At 45.9% G+C, this 14,745-nt stretch overlaps 1 protein-coding gene across 1 annotated transcript in view; it reads left to right on the top strand.

Moving 5' to 3' along the window:
• The window catches only part of FRO1 (NADH-ubiquinone oxidoreductase-like protein), a 39,339-nt gene that overhangs the window by 11,747 nt on the left and 12,847 nt on the right, over window positions 1–14,745 (top strand). The window contains exon 4 of the mRNA XM_087379721.1: window positions 11,290–11,319. Within this exon, the coding sequence (XP_087235847.1) occupies window positions 11,290–11,319 (30 nt within the window). The remainder of the gene's footprint in view (window positions 1–11,289; window positions 11,320–14,745) is intronic.

The following is a 14,745-nucleotide window of genomic DNA, read 5'->3' as shown; positions in this document are numbered from 1 at the left end:
CTGGAGTAGAGAAGCACCAAACTCGGCATGAAGGATGTGATGTGGCACAGACGGTTTCCCCCAGATCATTCGTGAGAGCATGAGGATCTGCAGGCGCTCTGTTGGAAAGGTCACCTCCCCATCTGTAAGCCCCCAAATGAGGAGAGTGTGGGGGAGGGAGACCTAGGGCAGAGGATGCCCAAAGAAGAGAGAGAGAGGGGGCTGCCACATGGGCAGCACCCCACAAGAAAAGAAAACCTTGTGCAGGAAAGATGGCGGGGGACATGTAGCCCTGGATCTGGCCTGGCAAGACAAAGCGGCAGGCGTACGGACTGCAACAGATCCCCATGAAAGGTGCGATGACCCAGCAGGATGTACGGGGCAGTACGGCACAGGACACGTGGCTGGAAAGAGCCTGGCAGAGGGCAGAACCAGCAGGCCTGGTGGAGCAGCAAATTGGGCTGCCAGTGGGCAGTGGCATGCCTTATATAGGCTGGGCTCCTGCCTAGATTGGAGGGCCAAAAGCCCTAGAAGTGTGGGCCAAAGGGCCCTCGTTTTGTGAGCCCTTAAAGGGCTGTTTTGGGGCAGACTGGTTGGCCCAAACAGACCAGCCAGTCGGCCCATTTAGGGCTGGCTGGTTGGTTATTTCAAGGGGCCCTAGGGGCCTATAAAAGCAGAGGCCACAGGCCTCATTTAATACCCAGCAAGTCAGCAAACAGAGGAGCAGCAGGAGCAGCAGAAGCCTGATCTTTGGGCCTACATCCAGGAGGCAAAGCAGGGCCAGAGTTGCTGCAGACTTAGCTCACTTGGGGCTGAGCCTAGGTTGTCTACTAGGGCAGCAGGGTGCTGAGATCTTTGGACGGAAAGTCTACTTACGCTCGAGGTGGAGCACGCGGGCTCGAGTCTAGAGATAGCCAATAGATAGGAGAAAGACCTTGTGGTAAGATCAGAGGACCACACCATTGGTGGGACTCTGGATCTCTCTCTCTTGTATTGTGTCCATAGTTTTGGACGGAAATATATATTTTTTGGTGGTTCCTCTATCTAGCTGGTTCATTGTCTATTGATGAGTTTGCACATTTAAAGAAGTTTGTGATTCCACACCCACACCGCACACTGTGTGAGCTCCTGGGCATTACTATAAGTCTTCCGCTGTGTGTACCCTCTGTTGGGTCATTTCTAACACGCTCCACCTGTGTCCACTCTATCTCTGACATGTTAGGCCCCCAACAAGGGCTGCCATACATATTGGCTGGTTGGACCAAGGAGTCGAAGAGAAAAGCCTTGGTCCGGTTGGTCCGAGGGTCCTGGAAGTGGGAGTGAAAGCATTGTCTCTCTAGCCGAGCGAGTGAGGCGTATCCCCTGCTCAGTCTGGCCTGCATCGCTGGTCTCATCGTGAAGATCGGGCCGGAGAAGATGACTCCCAAGTGTATGAGGATACGATCTCAACTGGTGACCCACTGAAAGTAAAAGTAAACTGCTTCCATTGCATGTTTGCTCGAGGGGTGTTAAAGATCATGACCTTGGTCTTGCCAAGGTTGTGACCTCCAAATCATGGGATAAACAAAAAGCTTGCAGTGCATCCAGGTGTCGCTCGAGCCCCTCGGGTGTGGACGACAAGAGTGCCACATCATCTGCATAAAGAAGAATTCTGATGATGATCCCGGCAAGTGAGCAACCGGTCCCTCCAAATGCCCCCATGAAAGTCTCAAGCTCATCGATGTAGAGGCCAAACAGGGTCGGTGATAAGGGACAACCTTGTTTGACCCCTATGGTACTCAAGATCTCATCTGTCCAACCTGCGCTTGTCCGAACTCGGCTTGAGACTCTCTCCTGATCAAATCCTAGTGTCTGTAGGCGTGTGATGAGACGAGCTCGAGTTACTGTGTCAAAGGCTTTGCGGAAATCCACAAAGCAGCAATATACCCTCTCCTTCCGTGATTTGGCCTCCTCAGTGACACTCCTGAGTGTGAGTATGTGATCCATAGTTCCATGGTGTTGCTTGAAACTGGCCTGACCCTCTGCTCTGAGCCCTCTCATCTCTGCAAACAGGCTGGCTGACCGATGCATCCAATACAGCTACATAGATCTGTAGCGAGGCCGGACGAGGTGATGAAGGGTGGCTGACTGAGAGGTAGAGGTGATATGAGGGGAAAGTACTGTGAAGCCATGGCCGGTGGGGGCCAGTGGTGAGGCTATTGGAGAGGAGACTTGTGATGATGATGCAGGAGAGGGGGAGGAGAGAGGTGGTGTAGATGAGGCAGATGATGGTGGTGAAATAGTGGTGGTAACCATAGAGGTCGAGGATGTGGTGAGCGGCATGGGCTTTGGGTGGGCCCCTTTCTTCTGGGCCGCGGTGCCGTCCACTGTCAAACTGCTCCAGTTGCTGCGTTTGTTGAAGTCCTCCAGACTGAGTTGCTTTTGTGTTTTCGCCTTGTCATCGTTCCCCTTCCCCATCTCCACGCGTATGCAAATTTGGACCGAAGGGTCTCCCACCTAGTTTACTATCCTCATCCCCCTGTTCCCTTCATTATGGGGGAGGCAGCAGCGGGCAAAGAAGGGATTGTAGGAGGTCGGAGCTGTTGAAGAAGAAGAAGGAAAAAAAGTTAGAGCTGCGAGCGGGGGTTTTTTTTAAAAAAAAAAAGGGGGGGGGGCTGAGCGAGGCATAGCAGAGGGGGTAGCATAGGGTAGCGAGGGGGTACAGAGGGGTAGCAGCGGGGGGGTAGCGGGGGTAGCAGAGGGGTAGCAGGGGATAGTGGAGGGGTAGCAGGGGGGTAGCGGGGAGGTAGCGGAGGGGGTAGCCGAGGGGTAGCGGAGGGGGTAGCAGGGGTAGCGGGGGGGTAGCGAGAGTAGAAGCAGGTGGAAAGACAGGAGGGGGGATCAAGAGGGAGTGTCTGCTATTACGTGATGTTTTCCAGCGAAGTAATTTAAGGGAGCTGTTCGTAGTGCAAAGAAAAAGAAAAGGGCAGATTGCAGATTGCATTGGTATCATAGTGTAGGCTCTCTGTCTTCCTAGGCAGAGACGATCTGAGCAAGAGAAAATGTTGCAGAAGAGTTTTATGATCGTCGGTTCTAGGTGGATGGGTGGATGGGAAGGAGATGAACTGCTCATATTGTAGCGTAGCATAGGACTTGTAAGATTGGCTGGGCATAGGAAGGCTTTCTCGTGCAATGGGCGAGAGGAGGTGTGATGGCGAACTGTTGAGCGATGCTCAGGGCCCGGTGACATGGACGGAGCACTGGAGGATAGCTCGACTGAACCGTGCGATAGACGGGGGGTTCTCAAGCAGTGTGAGAGCAAACGGGGCATCCTTTTTCTGGATCGTGTGGGCGGTCCTGTCATCCATTTGCACAACGATTGGCGACACTTTCATGCGGGCACACATGGTGCAGGTCTGTTGCTTGACGGAGATACCGACGAGACCGTTGCTTTCTGGTAGGCGATGCTGGACAGAAGATTCATGACAGACATTAGTTGGGCTGGTGACGTTGAGCACTGATGGAAGTTTTTTTTTTCTCGTCGGACGTAAAGGCGCGATGTGCGATGCTCTAGAGAATTCTGTCGCATGCACCCAAGGTTTCTGACTTTAGGCTGACGTGGTAGGGTGATAGACATGTGGCACACATGTGTGGTGCTGATGTGGCAGTACATGTGGCAGCCAACTCAGATGCTGATGTGGCATTGACACGTGGCAGACAAGTGGCTGACATGGCGACCAGACTGTACATGCTGACATGGCAGACAGTTGAGGTGGACAAATTTGCTGATGTGGCAGACCATGGATTAAGCTAACTTAACCTTGGTTAGTGAACTGGTTAGAGGTATAGTTAACTTAACCCAACCAGACTAGTCTGGTCACTGTAACCAGGCTGTGACCAGTCCAGTTAGTCTAGTTGCAGACTAACCAAACCAGAACCAGTCAGTCTAGTTAGTGTAACCAGCTGGTTACTCATCTAGTTACTGTCCCAAAAAAAAAAAAGGACAGTTGGAGAGACAGTTTCTGCCATCAGTTTTCCACCTACCTTTCAGACTTTTACTGTCAGAAAAGCAGCAGAAACACAGTGAAATCAGAGATTTGCAGAAAATGAATATGCATGCCTTTGAGCAGTGAAAAAGGGAAAAAACAGATGTATTTTGAATGTCATTTGCAGTAGCCAGAAAAGGGCCACACAGCTTTGAGTTCATGCCTTGAGTTGACAGCCTGGCGCTGGCACAAGTTGTGAATGCAAGACACCTCTTGTTGAGGTATTTTCTCTTTGAAGAGCAAAGGTTGCGTGCATCAGTTGCATACATAGTGTGTGTGAGAGCTTGTAGATCTCAGACAAGTTGTAGGAAAATGGCTCAATCACCTATCTAGTGGGATTCACAAAATAGGGATGCACATCCAAGACAAAGAAGTGCACAGAAAACTCAGCAAGAATTTGAGCAGATGGTACGCATTCGTATGCAGGAGATGGAAAAACTCAGAAGGGATTCAAGAGCTCAGCATCTGTTTCAAGCAAAACCTATGCCTAATGCAGCTTATTATGTGCCAATGCCAGAGGCACACTCTCGTGCACAGCCCGAGAGAGAGGGATCTCATAGGGGACGGTCTCATAGTAGGAAGAGATCGAGGCATCATCACCGATCTCCAAGCCCTTCACCGTCTACTTCAAGCTCAACTTCTGTATCTTCTTCTTCATCAGATAAACCATCTAGGAAAAGAAGGAAACACAAGAAGTCTAGGAAGAGCAAGTCTTCCAGGACCAAGGAATTCAAAGATGGAGGTAAATTTGTCAGGTTTATTACCTATAATGGACAGTATGGTCATATAGAGAAGGCACTGCAGTTCATTAGGCAGTTTGACGTTGCATTTGGTATAGAAAACTTTTCGGAATTTTCCAAGTTGAGAATGGTTAGCTTGCACTTGACAGGGACAGCTAGTGCATGGTGGAGTGCACAGACCACAGATGGGTCAGGTGGAAGAATGCCTAAACAGTTCAAAGATCATGTCCTTCAAGGCTGAGACAGTTTACATATGGATGCAGGAGATGTAGTGGAGGTGTACAATCAAAAGTTTTGGGATGCTTATTTGCAGGTTGCACCTTTCAAAAAGATCTCCAAAAGATCCCAACTGAGAAAGTACAGGGTAGGTCTCAATTCAAAAATTCTGGCAGTAATGCTACGTGGGTGACCAAGGTTCAGATTGGGAAAAGTACCTACCATTGGTAGAGTTCGCTTACAATAATACAATTCACAGGTCTACAGGGAAAGCCCCCTTTGAGGGCATCTATGGGAAGGTGATTTTGCCACCTATCCGAAGGACCAAAGATGAAATATTTGCAACTGATCGGTTTGTGAGAGAGCTCCAAACAGCTTTCAGCCAGTCCGGACAGCAATTGAAAAAGTTAGAGAAAGCTAGGCTCCGCAAGTTTAAAGGCAAATAGAAAGTGTATGCAAAGTTATCTCCAAGGTACTATGGCCCTTTCAGGGTTACATAAGAAATAAATGAGGTTGCATACAGGTTGGCATTGCTAGAGCTTTGGAGGATTCACAATGCTTTCCATGTGAGTCTTCTAAAGAAATTCTAGGGGCCAGAGCCTACAGAAGCAATATCAGAGGATCCACCAGAAGTAGATGAGCTGGAGGAGGTCCTTCAGCGAGAGTAGATTGTGTACCATACTGTACGCAAAGGCCCTGTGGGCAAGGAATTTTATAGGTATCTTGTAAAATTCAAGAATTATTCGACATTGGATGTAAAGTGGATGGATGAGGACATGTTGACTGATCATCCACAGCTTTTGGATGTTTACAAAGAAGCTTTTCAGTGGAGGTCAATTGATTTGAAGGCGAAGGGATGTCACCACAATGTAAATATCCTAAGTTAAAGTACAATTGACCATTTATTTGTTGACCATTTATTTGATCATAATTAAAGAGTTTTTCATCTAGGTTGATTATGGTAAAAAGAGTTTTTCTATTGGTCAAAGAAACGACTACGGTCAAAGATACTTGACTTCGGTCAAGTAAACTTGACTTCGATTAGGAAGACTTAATTTATACCAAGAGGGTTAACTGCGGTTAACCAAGATGTGCCAACTTTGGTTGTAGAGTTGTGCCAACATCGATTGGAGAGATTTGATTATAGTTAAGGCGCCTCAACCCTTGGTTAAAGCCCCTTAATCATGATCAAGAAGGTTGATCTCGGTCAACTAGAGAAATGTTTTATGTTGTACGCATGTGTTCAGTGGGGACGCCCACCGTGACTAGAATTAGTCCACCGTCTATTATTTGCATGCAAAAGCGCTAACAATTAATGGGTGCCATGGTGGTGCGCTTGTTGCAGGTACTAAGAAAGGTTGATTTCCCAAGTGCTAAGGAGCTTAGCAAGTGACGAGAAGATGTTCGTGTGACCAAGGAACATTGAAGATCTTAGAGATTGCCCTTTGTGGCATGTACTAAATTTTAGTTAGTTATTTTGACACTTGGCATGTTGCCAAAGTATTGAGCCCTGAGCTCTTTGTAAAAAAGGATTCACGCTTTGAATTTGTAACAGCAGGTCTACACTGAACTCTTGTATTCCTTTTTCTCTCAAGAAATAAAATCCTTCGAGGGGGTCCAGCCCAACGGTTGTCTTGGGTCCTAGTACTGTGTAGAGTGAGAGAGAGAGAGAGAAAGAGAGTGATCAAGAGGGAGTGTCTGCTATTATGTGATGTTTTCCAGCGAAGTAATTAAAGGGAGATGTTCGCAGTGCAAAGAAAAAGAAAAGGGCAGATTGCAGACAAACTCACAGTGCATAAGTTTAAAGGGGACACTCGGACTCCCAATTTGTTGGAGGAGTGGCTCACAAAGCTGGAAGACTATTTCCGCTTCTACTCCAAGTCTAAGGAGGAGTGCATCATTTTTGTAGGTATGCATATGCAGGACTATGCCCACACATGGTGGCGATATATGAGGGATTCGCCTCAGAGACCAACCACTTGGAGGCGTTTCAAAGATTTGATGGTCACTACATTCGTATCCCCACTCGTCTCGGATCAGTACTTGGCTGAATTCTATGCCTTGTCGTAGACCAGTATGGTCCAAGAGTACTTGCAGCGCTTTTGGAGGCTTTCCCTGTTTGTGCAGGACGTATCTGAAAAGGGAAAGCTGCTACGTTTCATCCATGGGTTAAGTCCTTCTCTCACTGGCGGCTGCAGATGTGAAGGCCCATACCCCTCAAACAATTGAGCGTGCAGCCCAATTGGCAGAGGTATTTGAGCCCAAGTATGCCAGCAAATATGAGATGACAGCGGGCAGCGCACATGGGAATGCAAATGAGGCTGAGAAGAAGCCTCAGGTGTGATTGGAATGAAAGAAAATCAGCAGCAACGCCATTTCCAAGGTTTCCCATAGTTATAGGCAGCAAGATGCCATATGCTAAGCCATACAGGTCATTTGATGCTAAACCAAATGTTGGACTTGAAAATTCAGAATTTAAACAACACACCATGGCTATTATGGACAGCAGAAAGAGGGCAAACTTATGCTTTAAGTGTGGTGAGAAGTGGACTCCTGAGCATCGGGAAGTTTGCAAAATGCGTAACAATGGTACTGCAAAACTCAACATGATTATTGAGATATCGGATGATGAGGATTTGATGGATGCTTCTGAGACTTTGGATGCCACTGATTCAAATGGTGCACAAATCGTGGAAGAAGCTCCAGATGTTGGAGCCACGAAGGGGGGTAATTTTCCCTTTGACCCCGGTGGTGCTAATGAACATAATATGCATGGTATACATTCTGATGACACTCAGCCCATATGTAACATGCGAGGCCGTTGGCCTAAAGTCTTTCATGTGGAGCATCAAGTTACTATGCCTTTTCTTTCGTGAGAGGATGCAAATGGCAATGCTCCTGTGGACGAAGAGGAGATCTATTGGGATGCGCCGCAGCAAGCCATTTATGCTATCTCTTCTCATGCCTTGATGGGTGCCAAAAGTGCTGAAACTATCAGATTGAAAGAACAAATTAATGGCAGGACTGTTCACATTCTTGTGGACAGCGGTAGCACTCATAGTTTCATCAATTCTAAGACCTTATAGAAGGTGGGACTGATTGCTACTGAGATCGATCATGGGCTGAGAGTAGAGGTGGCAAATGGACAGCATTTGGTCAGTAAATTTTGTTGCCAAGATGCATGGCAATGCCACTCCTAAATTGCAGGTCATTTCAGCAAGGCAGTTAGCCAGAGAGCTCAGGAAGGAACATGCCCTCTACGAATTGAATGTGTTAGTATCTCAGGGGGGTAGCATTCCCCGTGTTGAGGATTATGATATGCAGCAATTGCTATTGGAGTTTGCTGATGTATTTGCTGATATGCCATCCGAATTGCCTCCCAAGAGGGATGTGGATCATGCCATTGTTCTAGAGCCTGGCAGTAAGCCCATAAACAAAGCCCCATACCGTCTTTCTAAGGTTGAGCGGGAGGAAGTGGCAATACAGGTGTGGGAATTTCTTGAGAAGAACTTCATCTCTCATAGCACTTCTCCTTTTGCCTCACCAGTGCTTCTGGTGAAGAAGAAGGATGGATCATACTGCATGTGCATTGATTATAGGGATCTAAATAAGGCCACTATCAAGAACAGGTTTCCAATCCCTAGGAGAGATGACCTGTTGGATGAACTCAAGGGTGCTCAGTTTTTCACGAAGATAGATTTGAGGTTTGGTTGCCATCAAATCAGGGTGAAAGAAGGAGATGAGCACAAGACGGCCTTCCGCAGAGAACAAGGCTTGTATGAATTCAAGGTGATGCCTTTTGGATTGACTAATGCACTGGCCACCTTCCAGGCATTGATGAACAAGATATTACAGCCACTTCTCAAATGCGTGTTGGTTTTCTTTGATGATATTCTCATTTACAGCAAGGATAGACAAGAGCACATTAAGCATGTGAAGCAAGTGCTGGAAATTTTGAGGATGCATTAGCTTTATGCAAAAGCCAGGTGTTGGTTTTCTTTGATGATATTCTCATTTACAGCAAGGATAGACAAGAGCACATTAAGCATGTGAAGCAAGTGCTGGAAATTTTGAGGATGCATTAGCTTTATGCAAAAGCCAGCAAATGCACTTTTATGGCAAAGGAGGTTGAGTACCTGGGGCATATTGTGAGTAGACGTGGCATTCAGGTGGATCCTACAAAGGTGAAATGCATCAAAGATTGGCCACAGCCACAAAATCCCACCCAGTTGAGAGGATTTTTAGGTCTTGCTTCCTTTTGTGGGCGCTTTATTCGCAAATTTGCCAAGAGGGCAACTCCTCTTACTGACCTCTTGAAGAAGGATGCTTTTGGGTGGTCAAGGAAAGCACAATGCAGCTTTGAAGACCTGAAATTCGCTCTCACTCATGCACCTGTCTTGGTATGCCCTGATCTTTTGTGTCCTTTCGTTGTGGAGGCAGATGCCAATGGCAAAGGATTGGGGGCTGTTTTGAGGCAGGGACACGAGGTAATAGCCTTTGAAAGCAGGAAGTTTGATGGCAAAGAACTCAATCTCCATGTTTATGATCAAGAGATGCTGGCTATCTTGCATGCTTTCAAGAAATGGCACCACTATGTGTACGGAAGTAAAATGAAGGTGAAAATAGATCGTAGGACACTCAGATTCTTCCTCACCCAGCCAAATTTTTCATATAAGCAGCAGACAAGGTGGTTGGCTGCAGTCCAATCCTATGATTTTGACATTGAGTACAGAAAAGGGAAGGAAAATGTGGTTGCAGATGCCTTGTCTAGGATGTGGGCTTGCAATTTGTCTGCTATCTCTACCATATATCAGGAGTGGATTCATGGCATTTAGGAAGAGTATATGCAGAATTTTAAAGCAGCTCTCATATTTTCAGATTTGCAGAAGCCTTCAAGTCAGGGTCATTCGGATTTCAAATTGCATAATGGGCTGTTGTGGTGCCAAGAAAGGATTTATTTAGTGCCAGACTCAAAATGCCGCCAGCTGGTTTTGCAAGAAATTCACTCCTCTCTCATGGCTAGACATTCAGGTATCACTAAAACATATGAAAGAATCAAGCAGAGCTTTACCTGGGAAGGCATGTGGAGAGATGTGGTTAAATACGTGGCTGAATGCTTGCCTTGCCAACAAAATTAAGTGGACAGCAAGCTACCCGTAGGCCTCTTGCAGCCATTACCCATTCCAGAGGACAAATGGACGCACATAGCAATTGATTTCATCACAGGATTGCCTTCTACAGAGAGGGGATGTTCGAGCTGAGATGCCTTGTGCACTCCTTGACTCTCCGCTTAGAGATGTAAGGGCTTCTCTTTTTTGGATGTGTACTTTGTCTCATAGTCCGGTGAGGACTTCTGCAGACGTTATATATCTTTCTTTCTTTCTTTTCTCTCTTCACATTTCTTCTTCTTCTGATTTCTTGCTTTGTTTCTTCTTTTTGTTGTTTGGTTGCGATTTAAAAGCTTAGTAAGCACTGGGCTTACTTTGGTGTTTCATTTGTTTTCTTATATGTACCTTGGTTTATCTTTGTTCCCTTGTGTTAGCAGGAAAGGTTGATCACCGCATTCCTGCAAATCCTCTGGCTGGTAGTGAAGGTCTCATTAGCCAATTCCACATTCAAGGTGTGAGGGAGATGAATCACATGCAGCTTCACTAAATGTACACACTTGGAATTTATAAAGTATGGGTGCTAATGCTATGCATGCCCATTGCACAGGGCTGCCTAAATGGCTGTATGAACGCTTGCGTTGCCGTTGACCTGGCTGCTTGCACTAGCACTAGCTAGCATGGCCACGGGTGTGTGAATGCCCGTGACATTGACCTCGTAATGTAGAAGTGAGAAATCCTGATATGACATATCATATCACATCTATATCATATCTGATATCTCAGCTAGCTGAGGTAACTGACCTCATAATGTAGAAGTAAGAAATTGTAAAGGCTTATTGTAGGATAGAGTAGTCTAGGTGAACATTGCATTGTAATGTCCTTCATAATTGCTTTTTTTTTTTGAGGCTTAAGCAATCTTAGCAAATTTTAGCAATTATGGTAGGTCAAATATATACAAAGTACTATATATATAATATAGATATTAAAACATAAAATATGCGTGATACAAGGTACTTCTAAATACTTATTGTAAGAAACTTGGATTTGTGTTTGAAGGTTGCACTTCTTTTTTGAGGCATGTTTTGTGTTTTACTTGTTTCCAATCGTGGGGAAGGCAACAATGTCATTCTCGTTCTCTTCAATTTTGAATGTAGTGCTTGGAAGAATTCCTCTTGTTTATTGCATAACATGGTGTTGTTTTGTGTGGTCTTTGCTTCACAGGTAAGAGAGCCACATCATCCTATCATCAAGGTAAATTCTGTTTGCCAAGCTTGGTCTTTAAGTCGACATATAACTTTTCATTTTATGGTTTACAACCATGATTTCTTACTCAATTTTCTTGTCCAATACCATAGGGATCGAATGTAATTGGAAATTTAGAATTTTACCTCTAGACATATTTGTAGTCTAGTTTGAAGGGACTTGCAGTAGTTAAATGTTTTGTTATTGTTGTTGGATTATTTTACAAGAAGGAATGAAATATAACGAGGATCTATATGAGTCAAGAATCTAAGACTAACAAATTGCTTGTTGCTAGTGTTCCCACAAGGGATACCTCAATGATTGGTTTTCTTTTTTGGATAGTTTGGATCATAGACAAGATACCAAAGCTTGGGTGGCTTGGGAGATAGTCATCCTTCTACAACCTCGAAAGACCTTTCACACACTTCCACGTTCCCGCATGATCAAGAGACTACGGGAGATGTAGATTCTAGAGATGCTAATCTGGGGGGTGATGAGCCTATATGAGTCAGTCAGAGGCATGGTTCGTGCCCTAGGTGGTCTATCGGATTGAGACGGAGTGCTTTGGCTTGACTAGAGCGACAATGCTTTCAGGCACACTTCTAGGATCCATTGATGCAGGGCTGGCTTTTCGATACGCTAGTGCGGCCGACTGCCATGTATGCAGCACCCTTTTGGGGATGCGATCTCACGAAGTCAGAGTGGAGGAAATTTGAGCAGCTATAGGTGATCATGGGATCCAGGATGATTCGGTGTAAGCCCTTAGTCCAACATGAGATAGTACAGGCAGAGTTCGCCATGACACCTCTCCAGGTCGACGCCTTAGATAGTGACTTTCATCCACAGAGTTTGGGACTTACCTCATTGGAGACTTCCGAGGCTGGCCCTAGAGTCATTCAAACGACTAGTAGAGGGCGGGGCAAACACATGGTATGCACGTATATCCACCTCGTTTGCCAGGCATGGTATCTAGATGGATAGAGTTCCTCCCTTTCAGCATAGCATGGACGTGCCTCTTGAATTGATCCCATGAGATGAGATCAACGGTATCATACGGTTCTCCTCTAGCTCCACACATGTCGGACTTGGGAAGGGGACAAGGAGTTTCCCACCAAGATCTAGTTCTATCGTGACCACTTCTTGAGAGTGTCAGAGGAGCCCAGAACCTCGAGGATCGAGTGGTCTCACATGCATTGAGGATTGCAATTGGATAGATGCAAGTTTCGTCCCATCAGTTGAGGATTGAGGCAAGGAGAGCTGCAGGTATATCCAGAGAGCAGAGGATTTGCATGCTATGTACGCTAGGGGCGGTTGAGACAGAGGAGCATTTTCTATGTATTTGCCCAGCCTTTTATGAGATACAGGGAGGCTACCACTGTCTCTACCTGGAGGGGAGTGGCTTTGGTCCACTATCACGACTGATCCATTTCCATGACCAGGTCTGTATTGGGCTCTATTTGATGGAGATGCGTTGGCACAAGGAGACACTACTGCGACGGATCAGAGAGTAGCAGGAGGTAGCTAGATCATACGACATGGAGGCTGACCGGACACAGTGACGCGTCGCAGACTTCTATACATATGAGTCAGCTCCAGGACACAGTGGAGTAGAGGAGGAGGAGCTAGCTGATATGAGGCAGCCTGGATCAGTAGAGAGAGCCGACGTAGTACCACTGAGAGGGGGACGTAGAGATCACGCATGAGATTGAGAGTGTCTAGAGCACATTCTATTGAGGTCCGACCTATCACAACTCTCCTTAGGGGGAACTGACAAAGACGAGGGGTCACCCTAGACATAGCCCAGAGAGTTTAGAGATCAAGGAGACTGTGCCCCCACCATAGCGCGAGACGGCTCGACAAACGTAGATACAAGATATTTTCACAGCTCACCAGAGAGCCATCATTGTGCCGAGCTTCGGTTTCTGAGCCCCAGCTCCGAGGTCGACTTGATTCATCTTGTATTTAATTGGTGTTTGACTGATTATGATTTTTCTAGCATAGATTAGTACTCAGTAAGGGACATAGCGTGCCCTTTGCTCCAGCCCCACTGAGGCTTGTATGAGTCTACTTTTTTTGCGCACTTTGTCCCATAAGCGCGCGAGGCCTCCCACGGACTTTAATACATCTTTCTTTCTCTCTTTCTATCTTTTCTCTCACATGGAGCACTAGGGCCCATGACAATAGTCGGGCTGACACCCCCCCCGGAATGTTTTAATTCCTTCAGAAAATCTGAGTACAAGAGTACAATTCAGCACACGGGCTGCTTGCTTCCCATAATTATTATGTGAATTCATAGTCACAAGAAATGTTTCTAGAAACGTTTCTAGATTTTGACAGACGTTTTGTCAAGAAACGTGTAAAGTTAGTGTATTTTATATAAATAATAAAAATAGTGTATTTTCTATTTAAAAAAATTCAAAAAAACTTTCACGTTTCGCACGTTTCTTAGAAACGTTTCGGGCAGAAACGTTTCTTCACGTTTCTACTGCTAGAAACGCGTTTTCTGGTGACAGAGTGTGAATTCATTTTTTAAACAAAAAAGCTCACAAGCTCATTCTTTCTTGGCAACATGCCACTTGTCCAAATCCTAGACTAACTCTAATTACATGCCTCAAAGGGCAAATTCTGGGGTCTTTGTAGCACTGGGTCATGCAAACAACTCCTGATCGCTTGCGAGACTCCATATTGCTTGGGCCTTCAATCCCTCTTAGGTACCTGCAACCATTAACTAGAGCGCACAACCATGGCACCCATTAACGGTCAGCACTTTGCATTCAAATAACAATCTGTGGCCTAATCCTAGTCAAATGTGGGTGTCCCCACCAAGCAAACATGTGCACATAAATAGCTAACTTTGCGGTTGACCAAAGCCAACCCCTCTAGCCGTAATTAAGGACTTTGACCAAGGGTCAAGGCGCCTTAATTAATGTCAGAACTCTCCTACCGAAGTCGGTAATAATCATAACTCTCCTACCGAAGTCGGTAATAATCTAGGCTGACCGAAGTCAACTTGCTTTGGCTGAAGCGAAGTCTTATTGACCGAAGTCAACTCTTTCTAACCATAGTCAAAAGTTCTTTGGTTAACCGCAGTTAATCCTCTTGGCATATGCTAGTCTTCCTAACCGTGGTCAAGTATACTTAACTAGGGTTAAGTATCTTTGACGAAGGCAATACTTTGACCAGTAAAAGATAAAATTTTGAACATAATTAAATAAATGAGAGACTCTTTAATTATGATCAAATAAATGGTCAATTGAAACTTTCACTTTTGAGTATTTACAACTTGGTGACATAGGGCATTGAAGGTAGAGCGCTAGGGCAACACTTTCAGCAACGCAGCAACCTGGAAGAGCCTTGGTAGCAGGCTGGGATAAGGTGCGCAGCAAGAGAGAGAGGAGATGGCAGCGAACTGGAGTCGTAGCGGCAGCTTGGAAG

Source organism: Dipteris shenzhenensis, chromosome 1, assembly GCF_047967505.1.
Source record: "Dipteris shenzhenensis isolate YYH24624 ecotype China chromosome 1, Dip_SZ_1.0, whole genome shotgun sequence".
Classification (NCBI taxonomy): Eukaryota; Viridiplantae; Streptophyta; class Polypodiopsida; order Gleicheniales; family Dipteridaceae; genus Dipteris; species Dipteris shenzhenensis.
The sequence above is the reverse complement of the archived record's forward strand: the minus strand, read 5'-3'. Positions and strand labels throughout refer to the sequence as shown.